This window comes from Saxophila tyrrhenica (assembly GCF_035928015.1).
Source record: "Saxophila tyrrhenica strain CCFEE 5935 chromosome Unknown scaffold_10, whole genome shotgun sequence".
NCBI lineage: Eukaryota > Fungi > Ascomycota > Dothideomycetes > Mycosphaerellales > Extremaceae > Saxophila > Saxophila tyrrhenica.
This window is the reverse complement of record NW_027041742.1, coordinates 70,462-91,291: the sequence shown is the minus strand read 5'-3', so window position 1 is coordinate 91,291 and position 20,830 is coordinate 70,462. Positions and strand designations below refer to the sequence as shown.

At 56.5% G+C, this 20,830-nt stretch overlaps 6 protein-coding genes across 6 annotated transcripts; 3 read left to right on the top strand and 3 right to left on the bottom strand.

Annotated features, from left to right (window-relative positions):
- Window positions 1–3,536: 3,536 nt before the first annotated feature.
- On the bottom strand, window positions 3,537–5,358 carry LTR77_006542 (uncharacterized protein; the record flags this gene model as incomplete). The annotated part of the gene is made up of 2 exons (XM_064803784.1): window positions 3,537–4,319; window positions 4,378–5,358. 2 exons carry the CDS (start codon window positions 5,356–5,358, stop codon window positions 3,537–3,539), a joined length of 1,764 nt encoding a protein of 587 aa, XP_064657585.1.
- Window positions 5,359–6,038: 680 nt separating this feature from the next.
- On the top strand, window positions 6,039–6,703 carry LTR77_006541 (uncharacterized protein; the record flags this gene model as incomplete). The annotated part of the gene is made up of 2 exons (XM_064803783.1): window positions 6,039–6,331; window positions 6,385–6,703. The coding sequence occupies 2 exons, from the start codon at window positions 6,039–6,041 to the stop codon at window positions 6,701–6,703; spliced, it is 612 nt and encodes a 203-aa protein (XP_064657584.1).
- Window positions 6,704–8,087: 1,384 nt separating this feature from the next.
- Window positions 8,088–12,311, top strand: SSD1 (Translational repressor; the record flags this gene model as incomplete). The annotated part of the gene is made up of 3 exons (XM_064803782.1): window positions 8,088–8,190; window positions 8,281–12,211; window positions 12,272–12,311. 3 exons carry the CDS (start codon window positions 8,088–8,090, stop codon window positions 12,309–12,311), a joined length of 4,074 nt encoding a protein of 1,357 aa, XP_064657583.1.
- A 710-nt stretch (window positions 12,312–13,021) lies between these two features.
- Window positions 13,022–14,017, bottom strand: LTR77_006539 (uncharacterized protein; the record flags this gene model as incomplete). Its single annotated transcript, XM_064803781.1, has 1 exon — window positions 13,022–14,017. The coding sequence occupies one exon, from the start codon at window positions 14,015–14,017 to the stop codon at window positions 13,022–13,024; it is 996 nt and encodes a 331-aa protein (XP_064657582.1).
- Window positions 14,018–16,288: 2,271 nt separating this feature from the next.
- LTR77_006538 (uncharacterized protein) lies at window positions 16,289–17,425 on the bottom strand (the record flags this gene model as incomplete). The annotated part of the gene is made up of 1 exon (XM_064803780.1): window positions 16,289–17,425. The coding sequence occupies one exon, from the start codon at window positions 17,423–17,425 to the stop codon at window positions 16,289–16,291; it is 1,137 nt and encodes a 378-aa protein (XP_064657581.1).
- A 1,108-nt stretch (window positions 17,426–18,533) lies between these two features.
- On the top strand, window positions 18,534–19,505 carry LTR77_006537 (uncharacterized protein; the record flags this gene model as incomplete). Its single annotated transcript, XM_064803779.1, has 1 exon — window positions 18,534–19,505. The coding sequence occupies one exon, from the start codon at window positions 18,534–18,536 to the stop codon at window positions 19,503–19,505; it is 972 nt and encodes a 323-aa protein (XP_064657580.1).
- Window positions 19,506–20,830: the final 1,325 nt, after the last annotated feature.

The window sequence follows — 20,830 nt, the reverse complement described above, 5'->3', positions numbered from 1 at the left end:
TTGCCGAACAAGGTATGAGTTTGCTGCATGCTTCCAGCAGCGTGCACCCGCCTATGTTTTCGACAGCGCGCATTCAGGTTTCTGACAGTCCGCTACTGATGGGTGTGGAAAAAGACCAAACGCGCTCTACCGCGCCGGTTGTTTGTGTCGCAAACGCGGTCTATGGCGAGCAGGTTTTGCCCATATGTCAACCTCAAACCTCAAGACACCTCCGCAGCGCTTGCCTGCGTTGCTGTCCTGGCCGCAGGAACCCCGGCAGATCTCGTGTGCGGTGTCGTCCTTCTGTCGAGCCACGCAGGTTCGGCAGCCATGGAACAGAGCTGGGAGGCGGCGGTGTTCTGGTGGGTTGTTTTGAAGCGGCGAGGTCTGCATTGCTGCCCTCCTTATGCCTGCTTGGGGCTTTTGCTGATGCCTTCGTACCTACATGTAGCTTTTATCTTACACGGTTGTATGATCATGATGTTTGCTCAGGGCGCTGCAAACAATGTCGGTGCTGTTCTTCATGACCCATGATGCATAATGACGGAATACTTCACCTATGCTTTGTGTCTATAAGAGAAGCCATGCGCTGTACGTCTGTCCTCCCTACGCTGGTTGAGTCCAGCTCATCCGTGGTTGTGAGGCTCTATCATGCGGTGGTCGCGTCTCTCTTCTTGGCGCTAGCGTGGCCACTGGCCTCGTGAGCGTCTCGATTAGAACAGCGGTCTAGTGACTCCGGCCTCCCTCTGTTATGAAGAAGTTCATGTTGCCGCCATATAAACGGTGGAACGGGACGCCGTTCGATTGGTCCATGGTGGCGATTGCTCTATGCAGAATTTGGGTGTTGGTTGACTAGAGAATTCTAAGGTGCTCAGCTCAGCGCCGTCGCCTTATATCTGGTCGCTAGAAGTGGTGTTTGCCGAGCAGGGCACGAGTTTGCTGCATCCTTCTCCTAGCATTCACCCTCCCACCACTCCTTCGATAAAAGCCTGTCGAGCTAGCAAAGTCTTCCCTGTACTTGCACCCACAGCTCCAGGACACGGAAAAGAACTCAAGAACAATGGGAGCAATAGCATCCTCGAAAGCGGCCTCGACTTGACCGCTGAGTATCCAGCTTCTGACTGTCCATCGACGGTCTCGTAAGACAGACGCGCCTCACCATAGTGACCGTTTGCGTCATGAACGTGGCGCAAGCCTGGCTCAAAGTTTGTCTGCCTGCTCATTCAGCAAGCATCAAGAGTAACCGGCCCTATATCAACCTGCCCTGGAGCGGTTATCATGTCATGCAATTTATTGACACGGTGGAGAAGGGAGTCGAGGGGGTCCTCCTAAGTTTCGGTTGCCATCCTGGGTTTGTGTGGTGTCGTTGAGTTCCACGCTTCCATGCTATCAACAAAGACAACGTCGCACTCGACCCGAAACCGCGAGCATCATGTCTTAGCCGCCCCTCAAAGCATCAACAACAGGCACACCGGCCGGCCGTACACGCCAAGTTTGTCTGGCGCCGCTGCTTCCAGGGGTGTTGGTGTGGTTCATATGCCTTGAACGTACGATTGGAAGTTTGCTCGAAGCTCGAAGTTCTTGATGAGTGCTGGTATCAGGCGAGCGTGCTCCTTGCCCATGTCTTCTGCGGGCTCCTCAGCCACTCGTGCTTCTGTGTTGAGCGTCGCACTCCGCACGCTGGTGGCTGATGAGTCTTCAAGCAGGCCCGGGCTGCAAATAATGTTGAAGATTTGCTCGAGGGGGGCAGCAAATAACGTCGCCGCTTTCGATGACGCCTGATGACTGTGGTCCCGGGTTTCTTCACCTATAAAGAGAGGCTGTGCGCGGTGCTCTTCTTCTTCTTCTTCTTCTTCTTCTTCTTCTCATGCTCGTCGGAATGGGCAGCAGGTCCCCCTCACCAATCACCATCTTCCGCAGCCCGACACCATTGCGCCTTACGCCAGATGCGGAGTCCTTCTACGCCTTTCCATAACATATCTGCTAGCGTGTTGCTCGGCAGCCAGCTTCTTATGTCGAGGATCGTGAGTGGTCTTTTATGTGGCGTGTTCCCATCACGTGGCGGTGCTGATGCTGGTGCTGTTCGACGAAACTTTGCATGAGGTCGCGGGCGAGCGGGCGGTGCTCGAGGTCGCGCGGGAGCCACAGCATCACTCACGTATGCGGCGTTCGTTCTCGCGCTGTCCCGGTCCCTGGATTCCTAGCGCCAGACAGCGCGGCAATTGCCCTCCGCCCGAGCTGCTGGAGATTAAGCTAGCTGCCAGTCCGCAGTCTACGCTCCGGTGAGCAACGCACACGCGCCTCGACGACCTGATCGTCCGCGTCCCAGAGGCGGCGCGGCGCAAGGCCGGCGTGCCCGTTTGCCTGGCTCCATGCAACCGCCGGCAGGACCTTTCCTGCTCTTGTCGCGCCAGCCCAGACGGTTTCTTGCTGTTGGACTTTGGTTTTCTGGGTCATCCCACCGTTGGAAGGGAAGCACGACTAGTTGCTTCTTGTAATTCCCTGGTACCTGCGCCTCGGTTTTGTAGTAGGAGGGTCGTGGGATCAAGAATTTGCTCGAGGCAGCAGCAAACAATATCGCCGCTTTCGATTACGCCCGATGACTGGGAAGCCGAGTTTCTTTACCTATAAAACAGCGCCTCTGTGCGGTACTCTTCTTTCTTTCTTTCCACAACATACCTGCTACAGGCTTGTTGAGCAGCCCGCTCCCTGTACCGGGGACCGTAGGTTACTGCTACCGGTCGAGAGGCTGTCCATCATGCGGCGTGTTCCCATCACACCGGGGTGCTGGTCCTGCGAGGGAAGGCTGTGCGTGAGGTCGCAGGCGGGGTGGCGTGAGAGGTCGCGCGGGATCCGTTCGTTTGCTCCCGTTGGGCTTTATGAGGTAGACTGCAGGACTTTCATACCTTGGAAACGATGATTTCACGAGTGCCTGTAGACAGTGAGGTATGACAATTGAGACTGCGCTGATACTTGGGTTTTCATACCAACAGCTCGAATCATGCTGGTGCTTGCAACACCATCTCTGTTCCGCAGCCTGCGGCCTTCTCATCACCTTCACATCAACCCTTCCACCCTCCTTCGTCGCACCAAATCATCTCCTACCGCCCATACCACCCATCCCCCCACGGGCTCCCACCCAACATTCCATTCCTCGGCGGAACCCACTGCAGGCTCCCCGCATACCGCGTCGTACTCCCCCCACTCGCACCGGTACCACGTCTAGCAGCCGAGTTCATCGGCGCCGCCGATCCCGCTGGTCCCAGCGGAACGTTGTTCGCACTACTCAGATTCGTCGGTCTCGAGTGCGCGTGCGCTCCACTTCCGCCAGTGGAGCGGGACTGCGAACCGCCCATTTGCGCGAAGAAGCCGTTCACGTCGTTCCCAACACCCGATCGCATAGCCGTGCGGGCGAGGGGGCTGTGTCCGGTATCCTTGATCGCGAAGTCAGCCTGACCTTGTCCTCGCCTGAGGACAGGAGGAGCCTCTCTAATCTCCCCTTCTTCCAAATCACCAGCGTCAGGTCCCGCAGCGGCGAGCATTTCATCCCCGCCATACTAGAGCGTAAGATGCAGCTCCCGCTGCAGCACCATCGGCATAGCCAGCACAGCCGTCACGGCGGGCACCTTCCTGCCCTTCTCATCCGTTGGGCCCTTCTCGTTCGGGAAAAGGATCAAAGCGTGACGCAACGCGGCGATGCCGGCGCTGCCAAAGGTGTTGATGATGCGGGGTACGTAGTTGGAGACCATGCCTTTGAGCACGATGAAGTGCGTGGGTGTCGTTGCTTGCGCGGGGGTGTTGGTGATGCGGGCGAGGGACTCCCAGTAAAGCCGATTCGGGGCTGGATTGGCGTTTTTGCTTCTAGAGAAGTCGCGCAAAGTGATAGCGGCGAAGCCTGCTCCAAGCCCGGACATGCGTTCGTAGTGCTGCTGTTGCGCGATGAAGGTGTTGCTACCCGGTTCCATGAGCCAGCCGAGGCGGATACGGCCGTCTCTCGTCCGCTCGTTGCCGGAGATGCCGAAAAGGACGGGGCAGGCTTTATGGTATTTGGCCCAGAGGAGGTCGATGAGGCTTTGGCCGTTGAAGAGGTATTGGGGGCGGGCGAAAATGGTGACGGCGAGGACACCGATGGAGTCGGCGGCTTTGAGGTCGTCGCCGCTGCCCACGACGAGCTGGTTGATGATGTTTTTGACGAAATGGTTGAGGAGGAAGAGGAGGCAGGCGGGGCCTTGGGTGTTGGCGCCGGGGGGTTGGTGGTTTTGGACGAGGAAGGCGGTGATGTCGATTGATGGCTCGGAGACTTGGGCCGCTGCGTCGAGGGTTTTAGTGATTTCGACAGTCTGTACAGAAAAATTAGCATATGACAATTGCTGCTGGGCAAGCAATATCTGAGCATACCGCTCGCTTGTTGGTGTCCTTCGCTTCTTGCGATGTTCCTTTGCTCAACTGACCGAGACACTTCTTGATTGAGCGTCTCCAGTCTGATAGCTTATCTTTCAATCCCGGAACCTTCTTGACTTCGTTGCTGACGTGCTCACGCATCTGCTTGAGACGCTTGTGGAGATCCAAGTAAGCATTGTGCGCCGCCTCCCGCTCGTCGTTGCTCGAAACCAGGCCTTGTGGAAGGTTGGCGGATGCTTGAGCCGGAGCAGAAGCCGCAGGGCCGGACAGCGGTGAAGGCCTAGAGAGTCCAGTTCCGTTCGTTTGCGGAGCCGCAGCAGGAGCCTGCGATGCAGCAGTCTGCCTCTCGTTCTCTGCTTGCTGCGCTCTCTGCTTGGCCTCGGCGTCTTGCCTGGCCTTTCTGTCCGCCTCCTCCTTGTCCTGCCTCTCCTTCTGCGCCTTAGCCTCTTCTTGCTGCTGCCGTTCGGCTTCTGCCTTCCGCTTTGCTTCATCCTGCTGACGCTTGAGGGCTTCCTCCTTCCTCTGCGCCTCCTCACGAGCCTGCTGTTCCTCCAACCGCTTCCTCTCCTCCGCAAGCCGCTGTTCTTCCAGCTTCCGCCTAGCCTCTTCAATCGCCCTCCTCTCCTCAGCTTCCAGTCTTCTGCGCTCGCGCTCGAGTTCCAGCTCGACGCGCTCACGCGCCCTCTCGGCACTTTCTCGCACAGACTCATGCTTAGCAAGTGCGCGATCGAGAGCTTCGATGTGGAGTCGGGATTGCGCTGCGGCTTGCTCATCCAGCGAACTTCTGAAGTTGCGGTCGTCATTGAGAAGCATGAGACTGAACTCTTCCAGAATCTGGCGTGAAGGACTGTCGTTGATGGCGTTCCTTGGTGAGCGGTGGTAGCCATTGACGCGTTTCACACCGTTGAAGAGGTTCCTGGAGGGTGTCGACCGCTGGCTCGAGGGCGAGCGGTCGAATGCGCGAAAGGGTGAGCTCATATTCGCGGTGGTGACCTTCTCGAGTGTAGGGAAGTTGTGGGATTGCTACAACAAGCAAGCGGTGATGGGATATTGGTGTTGGGAGATGGGGATGGTCAAGGAAGCGGCGCACTGGTGAATGGTGACAGACATGGGGATGGTTGAGGCGGAGAAGCTGGGGAGGCTGGGAAGAAGCGGTGCATGGTGAGGTGAGGTCGTGTCGAGTCGTTGGAGTCTGAGACCTTCAAACGCGGCTTCACTTGCGGCTCTGCGGTGCCCCCGCTTGCCGGCCCGAATAGGAATGGTGGTGAAACAGCCGACTTCATCCCTTCTACATGTACGCAGCTAGGAGGTACATTGTAGGAGCCGCAGGATCTCATCGGTAAGGACTGGGTTTCCTTTGAGCATTATTTCCTGCAGGAATTGCGCAGACAAGGTAGATCGCATTATGCGTGTAGTTGATGCTCATCCAAACGCGGGACATGGCCCCCTCCAAAGGACCAACAACACCCGACAATGTTTGAAGGATGATGAACGTCGCTCGAAATAGCAGCCTTCATCAATCCATCTTCGAGCCGCTTCGATCTTCGCAGCGTCTATTAAAAGCCGTGGCCTGGTGTTGCAAACTCGCGGTCTACAAACAACTCACTCTCAGCTAGACTGCGACTTTCTTGCTCTCCTACAATCAAACTTTCGACGACATGTACTCTATGCAGAACACAGCCTTGTGGGCTACTACGCTCTTTGCTCTTATCTCTGCTAGCCCGACTCAGGTCCGCCACTCCAGCCCCAACGGCATGAGCAAGAGAGGCCTAGGTACCTTACGGAGTATTAACTGCGGCCTGTGGGCGACGGCAATAACGGCGGATGCCGAGCAAGCGATACAAGATGCCGCAGCCAACGTCGGAACTATTGCTGGCGTATTGACGAGCAACGTCGGAACCTCTTTTGTCGGACCTCAGTCTTGCTCTCGATTGGCATGCGTAGGCACTAGGTAAGATTCGCCTCTACATGTATACCTAGGCACGAGGCTAATACCAGGCTTAGCGGCGTCTACGTCTGTAACCACGGTGACAACGGCCACTGGGTCCAAGTCGACGATCTCTCCGGCCCTGGTATCGGCCTCATCGAGAAATGCACGAAGTTCTACAACTGGGGGGACGTAGCTTTGTATGAGCAGACGCCTGTATCTGGACAAGCGTTTTACGTAGGAACGACGTTGAATCTGGTCGTCAGTTACTGCGATAGTAATGACGACTCGTCCAAGAAACCAAGCGATTACATGTTCGATGACAACTGCGGGCCCAACGGATGCACCCCGACTTGTGGATGGGATGATGCTGAGACATACGTTTGCCCCGTATAGAGCGACCCGTTCTTGGGTACCTCGGAAGTGGGAAGAGGGACTCTATGCTGCTACAACTCGTGGTCAAGAGCACGTTCATTGTCTGGTGGTGGTGGACCAAGTTGTGGGCTGAATGGCGGGCGTGGAGGAGCTTTCTGCTAGTGTCGCTATCATTTTGTCGCTTGCATTAGATACTGCATGAACATCCGCACTGACGAGTGAGGGACTGCGAACAACAAGACTTTGAATGCATTCGGTGGTCACAAGAACCATGAGACATAGCAGGCGCTCCAGCGTACCATCTCCGAGCAGAAGCTTTTCGTGTCCGACCCTATCTGTATCCTCGCAGGGCTGAGCCGAATGAAAGAGTCGGGAAACAACGAAGGTAGACCGATACAGTAGAGTGTCTCCGACAGAGCAGTCCAATGTACCAGAGTCCATGCGGCGGGTCCTGAGCATTCACCTGCCAGCTAGCGTCGAGATGGTGTCTCGAGGCAGCGATTGAACTCGAACTGGGTGAGCTAAATTGTCTATAGACCATATAACCAAATGCCTGAAGACGCTGAAGCATCATTGGGGCGAACGATGGTACGTCGGGGCGAGGTCGGTGTCACTCGAAGAGTTCAGTGCTCACGAACGATACGAGGCCGCCAAGAAGTAGACTTTGCCCATTGCATGATCAAGGAGAAGCGATATGGACTGGAGAAGTCGATATGGCGAAGGATGATAAGAGTGCGTATATTCAGATAGATGAAGGAGGGTGATAGGATTGTGTGTAGCGTCCTTGTTCCTGCGCCGTTGAAGTCAGAGTGGTTCGCTTCTCTCCAGCGACGCACGAACCCCTAAAATGGTAGCTGCATCTTCGTCATCAGCCAGTCCAGTCGCACGCAATCCTTTCTGTTTCCACTCCACTCCATTCCCCTCCCTCGCCCATACCAACTCATATCACCTACCCATCAGCCGCGGCGACACACAGCCGTCACTGCCTTCGCAACACTCACTGTTCCTGCCTTTGAACGCGCTGACCCGCAACGCAAGCAGCCGCTCCCTACCAATCCGTCACCCACTCGACGCAAGCCCGTCACCATCCATCGCCTGCCACCTGGCCTGCTCGATCCTTACATCCACCACCCAAACACCCTCATCCAAACACCACCACCACGGCACACTTGCAACCAGCATACCCTTCCGTACGCTCCAATCACTCGCAAGCCCGCCCCTCTGTGAGGTATACCTCTTGGCTACCAACATTGCCCTCAGATTGGCGTGCACGCACCACCCTTGAACATACACACTGCTCGAGCATCGCAGCTTGACTCGGACACTCACGTGCTCCGACGACTCAGCCTGACGCAGGCAACGAAGAAGTGTACGATAGACGAGAGCATCCACAGCAGCATCTACTATGGATCCCAACAACCCCAACCAGTCGACCCCACAGGGCCCTTCAGGCCGCCGTCTGCACATTGCACACAGGCGCAGCCCATCTGAGATGACGCCGTTGATGAGTATGTACTTCCTTTTCCACTAGATTGTCATGGCCGCACTTCCCACATCACCGCCGAATGACCCCCGCTGACATATTACTTCCCACACAGTGGAGCAGCTCGCTCTTGCACAGCAGATTGAAATGCTTCAGCAGCAACAGCAGCAAATCGCTGCCACCCACCAGCAATATGTCAACATGGGCATGATCCCACAACAGCAGCAACTGCCCAATCAATACCAGCAGTTGCAGGGCCAGATGCAGAACCTCAACATCTCGCCAAACCCCAACCAGATGCAATTCCAGCAACAACAGCAGCAACCAATGGGTATCCCCATGACTAGTGGCATGGGTGCACCCAACGCACATCGGCGGAACCAGTCTGCCATGCCGAACATGGGCATGGGCCCTCCGCCAGCTCCATCCAGCGGAGCATCCGGCTTCAACGATTTCAATTTCCCTGGTGCTCAGAACCAAAACCAGAACCGCAATGAGAACAGCGCCCCGCGCGGAGGTCGCGGAGGCGGACAAGGAGGTGGACATGCGCGCAGACACTCCCTGGCCCTACCGGAAGCGAAGAAAGCTGCTGAGCTTGCAGAGGCCAAGCGCAAGACCACTGGCTTTCAATTCCCGATCCCGAACGCTGGAGGCTCTTCGCCTGGAAGCACAAACCGGGACCTCAGCCCTGCACAAGGCTCGAGCGAGACTGCGCAAACACCATCCAGCGCAACTCGTGGAGGCTATGCTGGTCGCGGACATGGCCGTAGCCAGAGCATGGCTGTCGGCAACGGCCGAGGCATGGCCGCAAGCAGCCGTGGCGGTCCGCAGGGCTTCCAGTTTCCACCTCCACAAGCAACCAACGATGGTGGTGCCAACACCTCCGACCTCAACCGCCGTGGCAGCCAGGGACATGGTCGCACCGGCTCTCGCAACTTTGAGGGCAACTGGCGCCAGCAGCAGCCGCCTACCGTCAACGAGCCTCAAGAGCAGAACATGGGCAACTTCCAGATGAACCAGCAGCAAATGGGCAACTTCCAGCCTGGCCATCGCCAGCGTGGCTCCATGGCTGCGCAGTCCATGAACTCCATCCAAGGCTTCAACCAGTTCCAGCAGCCACAGCTCGTTCAGCTGCCGCAGGGACAAATCCTTATGCAGCAACCGAACATCTACGGCCAGCCACTCAATGCTCTTCAACTTGCCCAGTTGCAAGCCTACCAGCAGGCCGGCATTCAAGCACCGACCCTTGCCCAGCTCACCGGCCAGCACAACGCTCCTGGCCTGCCACTCCAGGGCAACCAGCAGCAACGCAAGACCTTGTTCACTCCTTACCTCCCGCAAGCAACGCTCCCAGCTTTGCTTGCTGATGGCCAGCTCGTGGCTGGTGTGCTTCGTGTGAACAAGAAGAACCGCAGTGACGCCTACGTTACGACCACCGACCTCGATGCCGACATCTTCATCTGCGGTAGCAAGGACCGCAACCGTGCCCTCGAGGGTGATATGGTCGCTGTCGAGCTCCTCGATGTTGATGAAGTCTGGGGCCAGAAGCGCGAGAAGGAAGAAAAGAAGAAGCGCAAGGATGTTAGTGACCAGCGCACTGGAAGTATTCACACGGTCAACGATGCCACCACGCAGCCAGAGAGTGCTTCGGCTGCTCAGGAGGGTGGTCTTCGTCGCCGTGGCAGCTTGAAGCAGCGCCCAACGCAGAAGAAGAATGATGACGTCGAGGTTGAAGGCCAAAGCCTACTACTCATGGAGGAGGACGAGATCAACGACGAGCAGAAGCCGTTGTACGCCGGCCACATTGTTGCTGTCATCGAGCGTGTTGCGGGCCAGATGTTCTCTGGTACTCTTGGCCTCCTGCGTCCCAGCAGCCAGGCTACCAAGGAGAAGCAGGAAGCCGAGCGCCAGGCTCGCGACGGTGGCAACCACCCACGCCAGCAGGACCGCCAACAGGACCGTCCGAAGATCGTCTGGTTCAAGCCAACCGACAAGCGTGTCCCTCTGATTGCCATCCCGACTGAGCAGGCTCCGAAAGACTTTGTTGAGCATCACCAAGACTACGCGAACAAGATCTTCGTGGCGTGCATCAAGCGCTGGCCCATCACCTCGCTCCACCCATTTGGCACACTTGTTGAGCAGTTAGGTGACGCCGGCGACCTTAAGGTGGAGACTGACGCGTTGCTCCGCGACAACAACTTTGGCCCGGATGATTTCTCCGATGCAGTGATCAAGAATGTCGGCTACGAGGATTGGTCCGTCGAAGCTGATGGCGAAGCTGCACTTGAAGGCCGTCGCGACTGCCGTGAGGAGAACACGTTCACGATCGACCCGAACGGCTCGAAAGAGCTTGACGACGCCATCCACTTCAAGGACCTTGGAGATGGACAAGTCGAGATCGGTGTCCACGTTGCGGACGTTGCTCACTTTGTGAAGCCCAACAGCCTGGTCGACCGCGAAGCCAAGAAGCGTGGCACTGGAGTCTACTTGATGAATAGGACGGTCAACATGCTCCCGGCCAAGCTCTCTCAGGACATCTGCTGTCTCAGCCCCGACGAGGAGCGCTACACCGTTTCGGTCGTCTTCAAGGTGAATGCGGCTACCGGCCGTGTCATTGATGACGAGACCTGGATCGGCAAAGGTGTCATCAAGAGCACAGGCAAGTTGCAGTACGAAGAGGTCGACGCCGTTATCAACGGTGCTTCCGCTTCCCAGGCTGGTGTCAGTGAAGAACGAGCGACTCAGATCTTGACACTGCACGAGCTCGCCAACAAGTTCCGTCAAGCGCGCTTTGGAGGCGATACTGTCACCAACATCCCGCCGCTTCGCTTGCTGTACCAGCTTGACGACGAGAATGTGCCTGTCGAGCAGAACATCTTCGACTCCAGCCCCGCCCACGAGATGATTGAGGAGATCAGCCACAAGACCAACTGCGTCGTGGCGCAGAGGATTGTTCAGGCCATGCCTGACCGAGCACTTCTCCGGAAGCAGGCCAGCCCCAACCCGCGCCGTCTGAAGCTGTTTGCCGAGCGCATGAACAACATTGGCTACGACATTGACATCTCGACATCCGCCTCTCTCCAGAACAGCCTCTTCCGCATTGAGGATGAGGAGGTTCGCAAGGGTATGGAGACGCTCGCCGTCAAGGCCATGGGTCGTGCCAAGTATGTCATCCCCGACAAGGCTCCCGAGGGCATCTTTGACCATTACGCCCTCAACTTGCCGGTGTACACGCACTTCACAAACCCGAGCCGGCGCTACGCCGACATTGTCGTCCACCGCCAACTCGAGTCCGTCCTGTCCGGCGGTTCCATCGAGTTCAACGAGGACGTGGAGGCTCTGGCGAAGACCGCCGAGACCTGCAACACCAAGAAGGACTCGGCTCATGCTGCCCAAGAGCAGAGCGTGCACATCGAATCCTGCCGCATGATGGCCCGGAAGTCCGAACAGCAAGGCGGCGACCTCATCTCCGTCGGCATCATTGTCTGCGTGTACGAGTCGGCCTTCGACGTGCTCATCCCGGAATATGGTTTCGAGAAGCGCGTGCACTGCGACCAGCTGCCGCTGAAGAAGGCCGAGTTCGACAAGAACAAGCGTCTTCTCGAGCTGTACTGGGAGAAGGGCGTGCCGTCCTCGGCCTTTGTCCCGGAGGACGAGCGTCCGCAGACCAAGGGCCATCGCCCAACTAACAGCTCTGTCGCCCGCGAGACTGCGGCCAAGAACTACGCGAGCCAGGAGGCGGAGCGCAAGGCCATGAACACCGGCACGATCGATAGCAACGACGTCGACGCCCTGTTCGACGATGACGACGACAACGCCTCCGAGGCGACCGACAACGCTTCCGGCGTCGCTGTCAACGGCGACCGCGACCCATCTTCGCCGCAGCGCAGCAAGAACGCTTCCGCTCCTGAGGCGAAGCTCAGCAATAAGGAGATGTATCTGGATTTGTTCACGCTGCGCGAGGAGGGCGGGAACTACATCCAGGATGTACGGGAGATGACGCGCGTGCCGGTGCTGTTGAAGACGGATTTGACGAAGAGTCCGCCGTGCGTTTTACCCTTCCCCTTCATACACCATTACAAAGACGCATGCTGACTTGATGATAGGTGCTTGACCATTCGGTCGCTTAACCCTTATGCGTTGTGATCGATCGCTTCGCTTCACTCACGCAACTCAGCAAATTCGATTCATGGAATTACCAATCAACAAAAGTCTTGCGTTACTTTTTCGACACCCACATGTGCTTTGGCCTGCACACACTTCAGGTCTTCACCACACACAGCAGAAGGGGTTTGTGACTGGCGAAAGCTGGGATGGCACCTTCTCGACTTTAGGGCTGCTTTGAGCAGCAGATGCAGATTCTGACTGGTATACACTCTTTACGCATCGACATCGACACCGACGACATGGGGAGGGAGAGCTGCTGCATGGTTATGCAGCATGGAATCATGTTTTGCAGAGCAGAAAGCAGCAGCAGAAATGGCTCACCAACATCATTGACGAGCTTGAATGGATGAGAGATAGACAGACGGATGGAGGAGCGAGCATTGGAAGACGATAGCTTCACGAGGCGGAGCATGCTGTCTTGAAGCATGAACAGCGGAAAGTGGAGGTGGAGGAAGTGAACATGCACAGTTCAGGAGGCATGGTTTCATGGATGGCGAGGGAATGAGTATGGATTTGGAGGAGCGATTGAGCGATGGGAAAGGAATCAAGGGAAAGGGAAGTGGCAGTGGAATCTATGGTTAAGTGCTATCTCATCAGTGTTATGTAGTTTTTGCAGCGGAAAGCGTGTTTACTGTGCTTGGTACATTGTCATCTCTCGTGATCCTCTCAAGACCTGAAGTCGTCTCACATCATCTAAACCACCAATTGACCGACCCAGTCATCCCGCTCCCAACACCTTTGACACTATGCCACCAGCCCTTGGGTATGAACAGTCCGTCTCCCGGACTCAGCTCGGCTTCCCACAGCACACTGCTGCTGCTGTTCTCCCCCCTCTGCTCATCGTCCCAGACCTCAGCTTCCAGCGCCTTCTTCTCCGCACCCTGCATCATCTCCTCCCCTCTCATCACATCCGACGCCGACCCGCCAATCTGCTCTTGCACTTTGGCGAAGATCCCCCTCCCGACCTCCGGCTTGCACAGCCGTACCACTTTCTTCCCCGCCAATTGCACGAAGAGGTTCGGGTTCGGGTCTCGATGGAGGGGTGTGAAGGTCGGCGCGTCACCCAGCCAGATACTCGAGTCGTAGACATCGCCCTTCCCGGCCTTCAGCACGATCTCCGGGACCGGCACATCCTCCCTCAACCCCTGCGGCAGGTCCACGATAGGCGCTTGCGCGAGATATACCCTAGCCGCCGGCTTCGCTGTCACGGCAGCAGCAGGAGCAGCAGCACTGAAGAAGTCGTTAGACACTCTCGTCCGCTTGACCGCGCGAGCACCGGGCACGTAGGCGCTGAAATAGCGGTTCGTGCGGGTGGAGTAGTTTGAGGAAGCGGCGTGTACGCACTCGAGGAAGAAGGATAGGGACTGTTCTGTCCGCGAGAAATGCTCATTGTTGCTGATCTCTAATGGAACGATGGTCGAGCCGAAGCGGGAGAGGTAGGTGCGGTTGAGCGCTGCTTCACCTGCTACGCCTCCACCGCTTTGCTGATAACGGGGGATGAACCATTTGGAGATTGCAGGTAAGTGCGCAAAGGTGTTCCGGGGGAGTAAGACGGGTATAGCGGGCTGGTAGGCTTGCGAGCGGAAGGTCTCGAGCGAGGCGTCGGGGAGGACGGGGAGGGTGCGAGGTGTGGTGTAGGCTCTACATTGCGATAAGGGAGGGAAGATGGCGCGCTTCGTGAGCATTAGATGTGCAGTAATTGTGCGTTGTTTAAGGTGGAGGTGAAGTTGGGACAGGGTGTGGTGTTGGGGCTTGGACCAACTGTGGAGATGGGCGCTAGTGCGAGGCGGATGTTGGTCGGCAGGGGCGTGGAAGACCAGCTGCCTTGTCAGGCTAGATTGGCTTGGGTGCATGCATTGGGGAAGAGGTAGTTTTGTCTACGGATGAGAGAAGAGCATGGGTCCACAGAATGGCGAGACGAGGGTTCGCGGAAGGATGTCAACATGCTGCCAGCACATGCAACGACCTCTCGAGATCCAGGTTGGCATGTGACATTCGTGACTTCGTGGCTGGAGCAAATTCATCATGGCTCACGTCTGGTACGTCACCCAAAACGACAACGACAACGACGGTCCTTAAATTGTATACCTATGTTGGCCCTGCTCGACAGTGCGCCGGCATCCAAAGTAGACGCTCCCAACGTCGACCTCTCAGCCTGTGAAAGAGCTCGACCACACATCTTCTCAACAGCATCCGTTGGTGCGAATCGCTGGCGCTGTACCGACGAACGATCGTTTGACACTGCCCTTCATCACTATCCTCGCCTCCTACCTCCGAAGCTCTCCTGCATCCATCCAACATGCGGATCTTGAAAGTGGGTGGGAGATTTTGATCGTAGCAGCCTCATGTCCTTTGTTTCGCATGTGTTACTCGATCGATGTTGTGGTGGAGTCCAACTTCGTGTCCTCGGATTTGTGAGAGCAGACGGCACTATTCCAACGCTCCTTGTCAAAGTAGTCAGTCTTGTAACCATCGATATGTATCCTCAGCCACTGTGCTGTTGCTGCAGCTAATGACTTGTTGTTGGTGGGCTCATCCAATGCCCTTCGTGGTTGTTCTTGACATAAGCTCATCTTGAAGGGCTCGCAATATGCCGTTGAAATGTTGCTTAAGCTGAGAGGTTGGCTGGGATCAAATCAATCCGATGCTGCCGATGATTGTATTGCTCGTAGAACTGATACCACTGCGTTGGTGGATGACTGATCTTGCAGGATGGCTGAATGTAGTTGGGGAAGCTGACTTTGCGTCCAAGTCTGTGACAAAGGGCGTACGCAGGTTGAGGTACTGCAATTCCGTGTCATCGCTGGCGGTGTCTAAGGTCGTCGATGTGGTCAGTCCTGACATTGACAGTACTTGACTCTCTGCCTCGAACACATAATGCTGCTCGTCGGACCTCTGGCCCCTGTCGCTCAACGTCGGTTCCATGGATTGGTAAGAGGCTGGTAAGCCGTCTCGCCCAAGCTTGTAGGATCTCGTAGTCGCGAAACCCGTAACGTGGGTAGCCCCTGGCCCGCAGTGTGGTGTGGGCGGTTCAAGGTGTCTCGTTAGCCTGTGTTCTGAAACGTTCGCCGGACGCTGCCAGCTACTTAAACGATCAGTGAGAGCTGCTGCTTCGAGGATTGGTAAGGCATCTGCATCAGGACGGACCTGGCCTCCTCTTTACATGACACAGCACGCTAGCACCGTCCGGACAGCTGCAACCCAAGCACCCCTGTCCCTCCAGACGCAACCTGCGACAACTGGGGTTGGACATTGCTGACTCAACCACCCCCCATGCCGTATTCGTTCCAGGCTAGCAGTGTCTCACGGTCCGTGCCAGCGAGATACATCGGCCCACCGGAGGCAGGGGAGCGATCCCATTACGTGAACCCGGTGGTGTGGCGTCTGGCGTCTGTACTGTGCCGATGTTTCGGCGGCGTCGGTGATCGCTGCGGGTCGGTCGCCTGCATTGGACACTGCCGTTGAAGCGGACCGGGCGCTTGGGTGCAGGTGGTTGTAAGTTAAGTATAACCTTTACCTTGCAGTACGTCTTGTCGATGTCTTTCCCTCGTATTCAACAGACGCCCATGCAGTTGTGTAGGTGAGCTCCCTTCTCGCGCAACGTGAGAATAAGAAGATGAGCTGTTCCTGAATGGAGTAGAAGAGTTGTACTCAGTACTATATTAGTTGAGCCGCAACGAACCGCTCGACAACCGAAAGTCAGTACACAGATCGACGAGAAACACTCAAGCATGTCAAGCGGACGTCGGCCACTCGAACGATGCGCATCACAACAATGGGGGTATCATGAAAGCAAGCATAGCCCAATGTATCCGACCAACCCCAACCACAAGCCTTGGGCTTCAACGCATGTTCGACAGATGAACCGATGATCAGAACAACAACCGTTCAACGCACCAAAACAGGATAACAGACGCCAATACCTAAACCACTAGCAAGCTCTGATCAACAGCCGGCTAACTCTTCTTGCGTTGGGCACGGGTGTTCGGTCTCTTCCTGCCTTTCACACCAGACACTATGCCATCCATGACGCCCTCGGCGCGGTCCTGCACATTGTGCTTTTCGGCTTCAGCTTGAATGTCGTCGACAGCGTCATCCTCCTTCGCGCAGGTAGTGCCGCACACGAAGTCGAGAATCCCGAAGCGGCCGAAATTGCCGGCTTCCTTGCCATCGTAGACAACGTCGAAATGTTCGTCAGTCCGACGCGCCATGCCCACCAGGACAATGCTCGAAGGCAGGACGGCATAGCCCGAATACACGAACAGCTCTTCGAGACTGCAGAGGGCAATGAAGAGGTGCCACGTCAGGACGTGGAAGCGGAAGAGATAAGCAGGCAGATACGTCGGCAGCCACTGGCCTAAAAGGTAGTTGACTGGGTGATCATACGCCGCGACCAAGCTGAACGGCAATCGCACGCTGTGCTGCCATTGGAGATGCCAGGTCTTCAGAGGCGAATCGTAGGTGTGCAGCAGGAACCGATGGACCAGATAGCTCACGATGCTGCGGATCGCGAAGCCCTTTGCCACGTCTTTGAGGATCGTCAGAGGCCACGGCACTGCTGATGTGACTTTTAGAATGCTCTTCGTCCGAAGAATGTCGGTGAAGAAGAACTCCAGGGCGGCTTGCAACACGAGCGCAAGGCAAACATTCAGGAGGCTAAAACCAACAATCTCCAACAGCTTCTTCCGACCCAACCGGAGCGGCGATTGGCTGGCGCCACGGTTTTTGAAGGATTTGGAAAGGGACGGGAGCAGACAGTCGAAGCCGAGGAATCCGCAGGCTGGCAGGACGAAGCAGAGCAGACGGATCGCCAAGGTGCCGTACAGTTCGACGGTGAGCTGGTCGTGGCTCAGGACTAGCGCTGACCACGTGAGGTAGAAGAAGACGAGATTGATCGTGGTGGTCGAGGTACCGAGTACTGGCAGCGCCAAGAAGGAGAGGAAGGGCAGTGGCAGCGACAGCAGATTGGTGAACCTAGCGACCGTGACGCCGTACAGTTGGGAGAAGCTGGTCGGGACGGTGAAGGACCTGCCCTTGAGGTATCCCGATGCGTAGAGCAGGTGGTCCCGAAGCGACTGCTGGATGGCTGCCATGGTCGCGATCTGAAGGCGTCTCACTCATCCACGACATCGATAGGGGACGTGGTAGTAATCAGCGCGTGCAGGCCACCGAAGATGCTTGCGTAAGAGCTTACTATACTTCACCGGGTGGTCGACGCGACGTGTGAGACGGACAGTGAAGCCCTGCGGTCGGGTTAGTAGAAGCCGAGTGAGGTGAAGTCGGCGCCTCCTACGTAGCCAGTCCCGATGGGGGAGATCTCCGCCGATTGGATTTTCTGTCGCGTCCGCTTCAACGCACACAACGGCAGCAACAGCCTTAGCGTGCTACCGGGTTGTCCAACTACTTTCCTGGAACGGAAAATGGAAGCTCGACGTCGCAGCGACAGCTGGGAAAAGGTACGTTCCTCTGCGACTCGCGGGTCGAGCTACGCGGCCGCCGTCCATCGCTCGGCGGCGCATCGGCGGTCATTGGTTTTGTCATCCATCAAGCCATCGAGAAACAACGAGCATCGTCCGCCCACCATTCGAGCTCCGGCGGCTGAACTTTCCAGCTTGATCACTTCCCATGCGCTCTCAGACCCGGTGGCGTCAGCGAGCATAACGACTGAGTGGTTCGATACCTCACGATTTGCATTGTTGTTCCGCTAAAGCACCACCTTAGGCGAGCTCGGGCGGCACTCGGGTGCAGCGGCGTGGTTTCCGATGCACGTAGCGTGTTGGTGTATGTTGGCCGCCCGTCCTCCTGCTTCCCGCCGTAGCCTCTGCTGCGCGGTACACATCCGCCGCAATTCTCCCGGCCGTCGCCAGCTGAGGAGACCGATATCAAATCCTGGAATGTCGGTCGCGAAGGGCTACATTGCCAATGCATGGCGTCTGTAGGAAAGGCGTGGACCGTTGCAAACACGACAAACGGATGGCACTATACGCTGCGGGATGACTCAGATGAGCAGTTCAACGACCGCTAGTTCCCTCGAGGGTACCAGGTCCTTCTCGAGAATGGAGATGACATAGTGTTGCTATGTATCCGTAATCTTTTAAGATACGCCCAGCCGCAGCTTCGAGATGTTGTCAATATTCCACTTGCGCAGGGCGCTGCTCGTCAGGCATTTGAGAGCAAGTGAACTTTATAACTATAGCAACCATGACCGTCTCTTACTCCACCAAGTACACAGACCAGTGGCATCCGCGAGGCAATTTCGACCACTATACCGCAATCAAAATGGAACGAAGGTCATCCGACGATGATGACCGGTCATCGCCCTCCATCCCCATCGCCACCGTGATGACAGCGAACGAAAACTGGAGAGGCAAAAACGACCCAGCAGAACGGCGCCGCATCCAGAATAGACTTAATCAACGTGCCTTCCGCCAGCGCCAGCGAGCCGGAGAGTCGCCAAAGCAGTACAAGCCTCGCAGCGGGTCATCGACAAAGTCAGATATACGAGAAGAAGAAGACGACGATGATGACGATGACGAAGAGGAATCCGAAGACGAAGACGCAACCTCGGAGTCAGAGACAAGCCAGCCTTCGCCACCCACCGCACAGTCTACTGCGGTCTCCAGCACCAGCCAGGCCAACGCCGAAGCAGGCCGGGTCTGCGATGAGCTCGCCCGCATCATAAATCGAAATTTCATGGCCGCGGTCGTCAGCAATGCTCAGAAACTCGGCATAAATCTGGCCGCACTCCAATCCGGAACAGCAATCAAGACGCCGCGGGTGGGCAACCGTCAGGTGCCGTCGTCGTTGACGCCCGTGGAGCTGCAATATCAAGTACCTCACGATCCCATCATCGACAGCTTACCACACGCCCGGCTACGTTTCAACATCCTACGCGCCATTGCGACACATCAGCTCAACGCGGCAGACTTTGCGCGGTCTATACGGTCTAGCGGCGCTCTCGAGAACCACAACGGCAACTGGCTCAGGGGTGGCTTGGTGGTGTGGAACGAGCCTGATCAGCCTGCGAATTGGGAGTTGTCCGAACCTTTCGTCAGGCGCTGGTTCATGCTCTTGCAGGGCTGTGAAGACCTGCTCCAAGCAACCAACGCGTGGAGGTGCAGGCGTGGGGAGCGGTTGTTTCCACTGACGTTCAACCAGGGTGGTTCTCCTTGAGCAAGCTTTATGACTTGGCGATGATGTCCTTCTTTCGAGCGTTACATCTCTTTCGATTGTGTCGGAGCTACGAACTGGCGTTTGTGAGGGTGGTGGTCATAGAGGGTCTGCGCCAGACGGCAGCTTTCATTCTTTCCAGCGGAGATGCGAAACGAGATGTAGTATTAGGAGATTTCAACCTACTGAGTACGGCCGTTCAACCGCATTGGTGCTCATTCTGTGCCAATGCAATGAGATGTGATCCACAGATATCGCCATACCCATCTCGCCATCGATGCAAGCCACCTTCAAGCAAAGGTGGATGCTCAAGAACGAAAAAAGGTGATGTCGCTCAACCACGGACGTCAGAACAAGGTGTGGCCGCGTCCCTGTCTCACCTCCCACGTGGCTCTGGCGGGCCACACCATTACCTCATCCGCCTGCAGGTCGCTGAAGCACCTGACTCACGTGCTACACACGTCGATCTCCGCACACTTGTTGGTGGCGTCGCGAGAGATGGCCCAGCTTGCCCGATGGGTCGATGCCGATCGCTGTTGGTTGTGGCGGCTCGGTCGGTTGCATGTTGCACGCGGAACTCATGGCGGTGTGATGCTATGAGGCAGCATCCAAGTACAGTAAGGTATAAATTCTAGACACTGATAGCCGCCGTCGCGGATGCTGGAGGTGGTAAGAGCCGTGGTTCTGCCGGAGTATGGGAAGTCCCATCAGGCGTCCAGTATCTTCGGATGGCGCTGTACTCCGTATAACAGCCAGGGTGGTTCGTTGACTCTCCAGTCTGACAGTATGCTGAGGCCATTTCCCCTCATCTGAACAGGTTGAAATCCTTGCGGGGTGACTGACACTCCCTTTCTCCTGTCAAACTGATAGACTGGTGCTCATACCTCTGCTGGACCGCTGGGGCATTTCTCGTTGAGAATCAAGATAACCTCATAAGGATGTGGTCGAGCATGAACATGCCAATAATGACGTCGGCATGATCTTGACAAGCACCGGTAAGACACTGCTCTTCTCACCATCGTATCTGTAACAAGCCTGATGATGTTCATGTCGTTCTGCAGAAGATAGGAGTGAATGTTAGAGAGATTGCTCCCATGATTCAGGGCATTCTCGGGCCAATCGGCGGGGGCCGAACGTGGAAGCGACAGGGGTTCAGCGCATCTGCCGGCGGCCGTTGCTGCAAGCGATTCTGTGTCCCTATCCCTGTTCTGGGCGGAAGAAGGTCGCTTCGTTGTACGACACCTTCTGATTCCATACCGTGGACTGAGATCGGCCGAAGGACGCCACGAGACAGCTACGCCCCACGACGCTCCAATGCGACAACAATC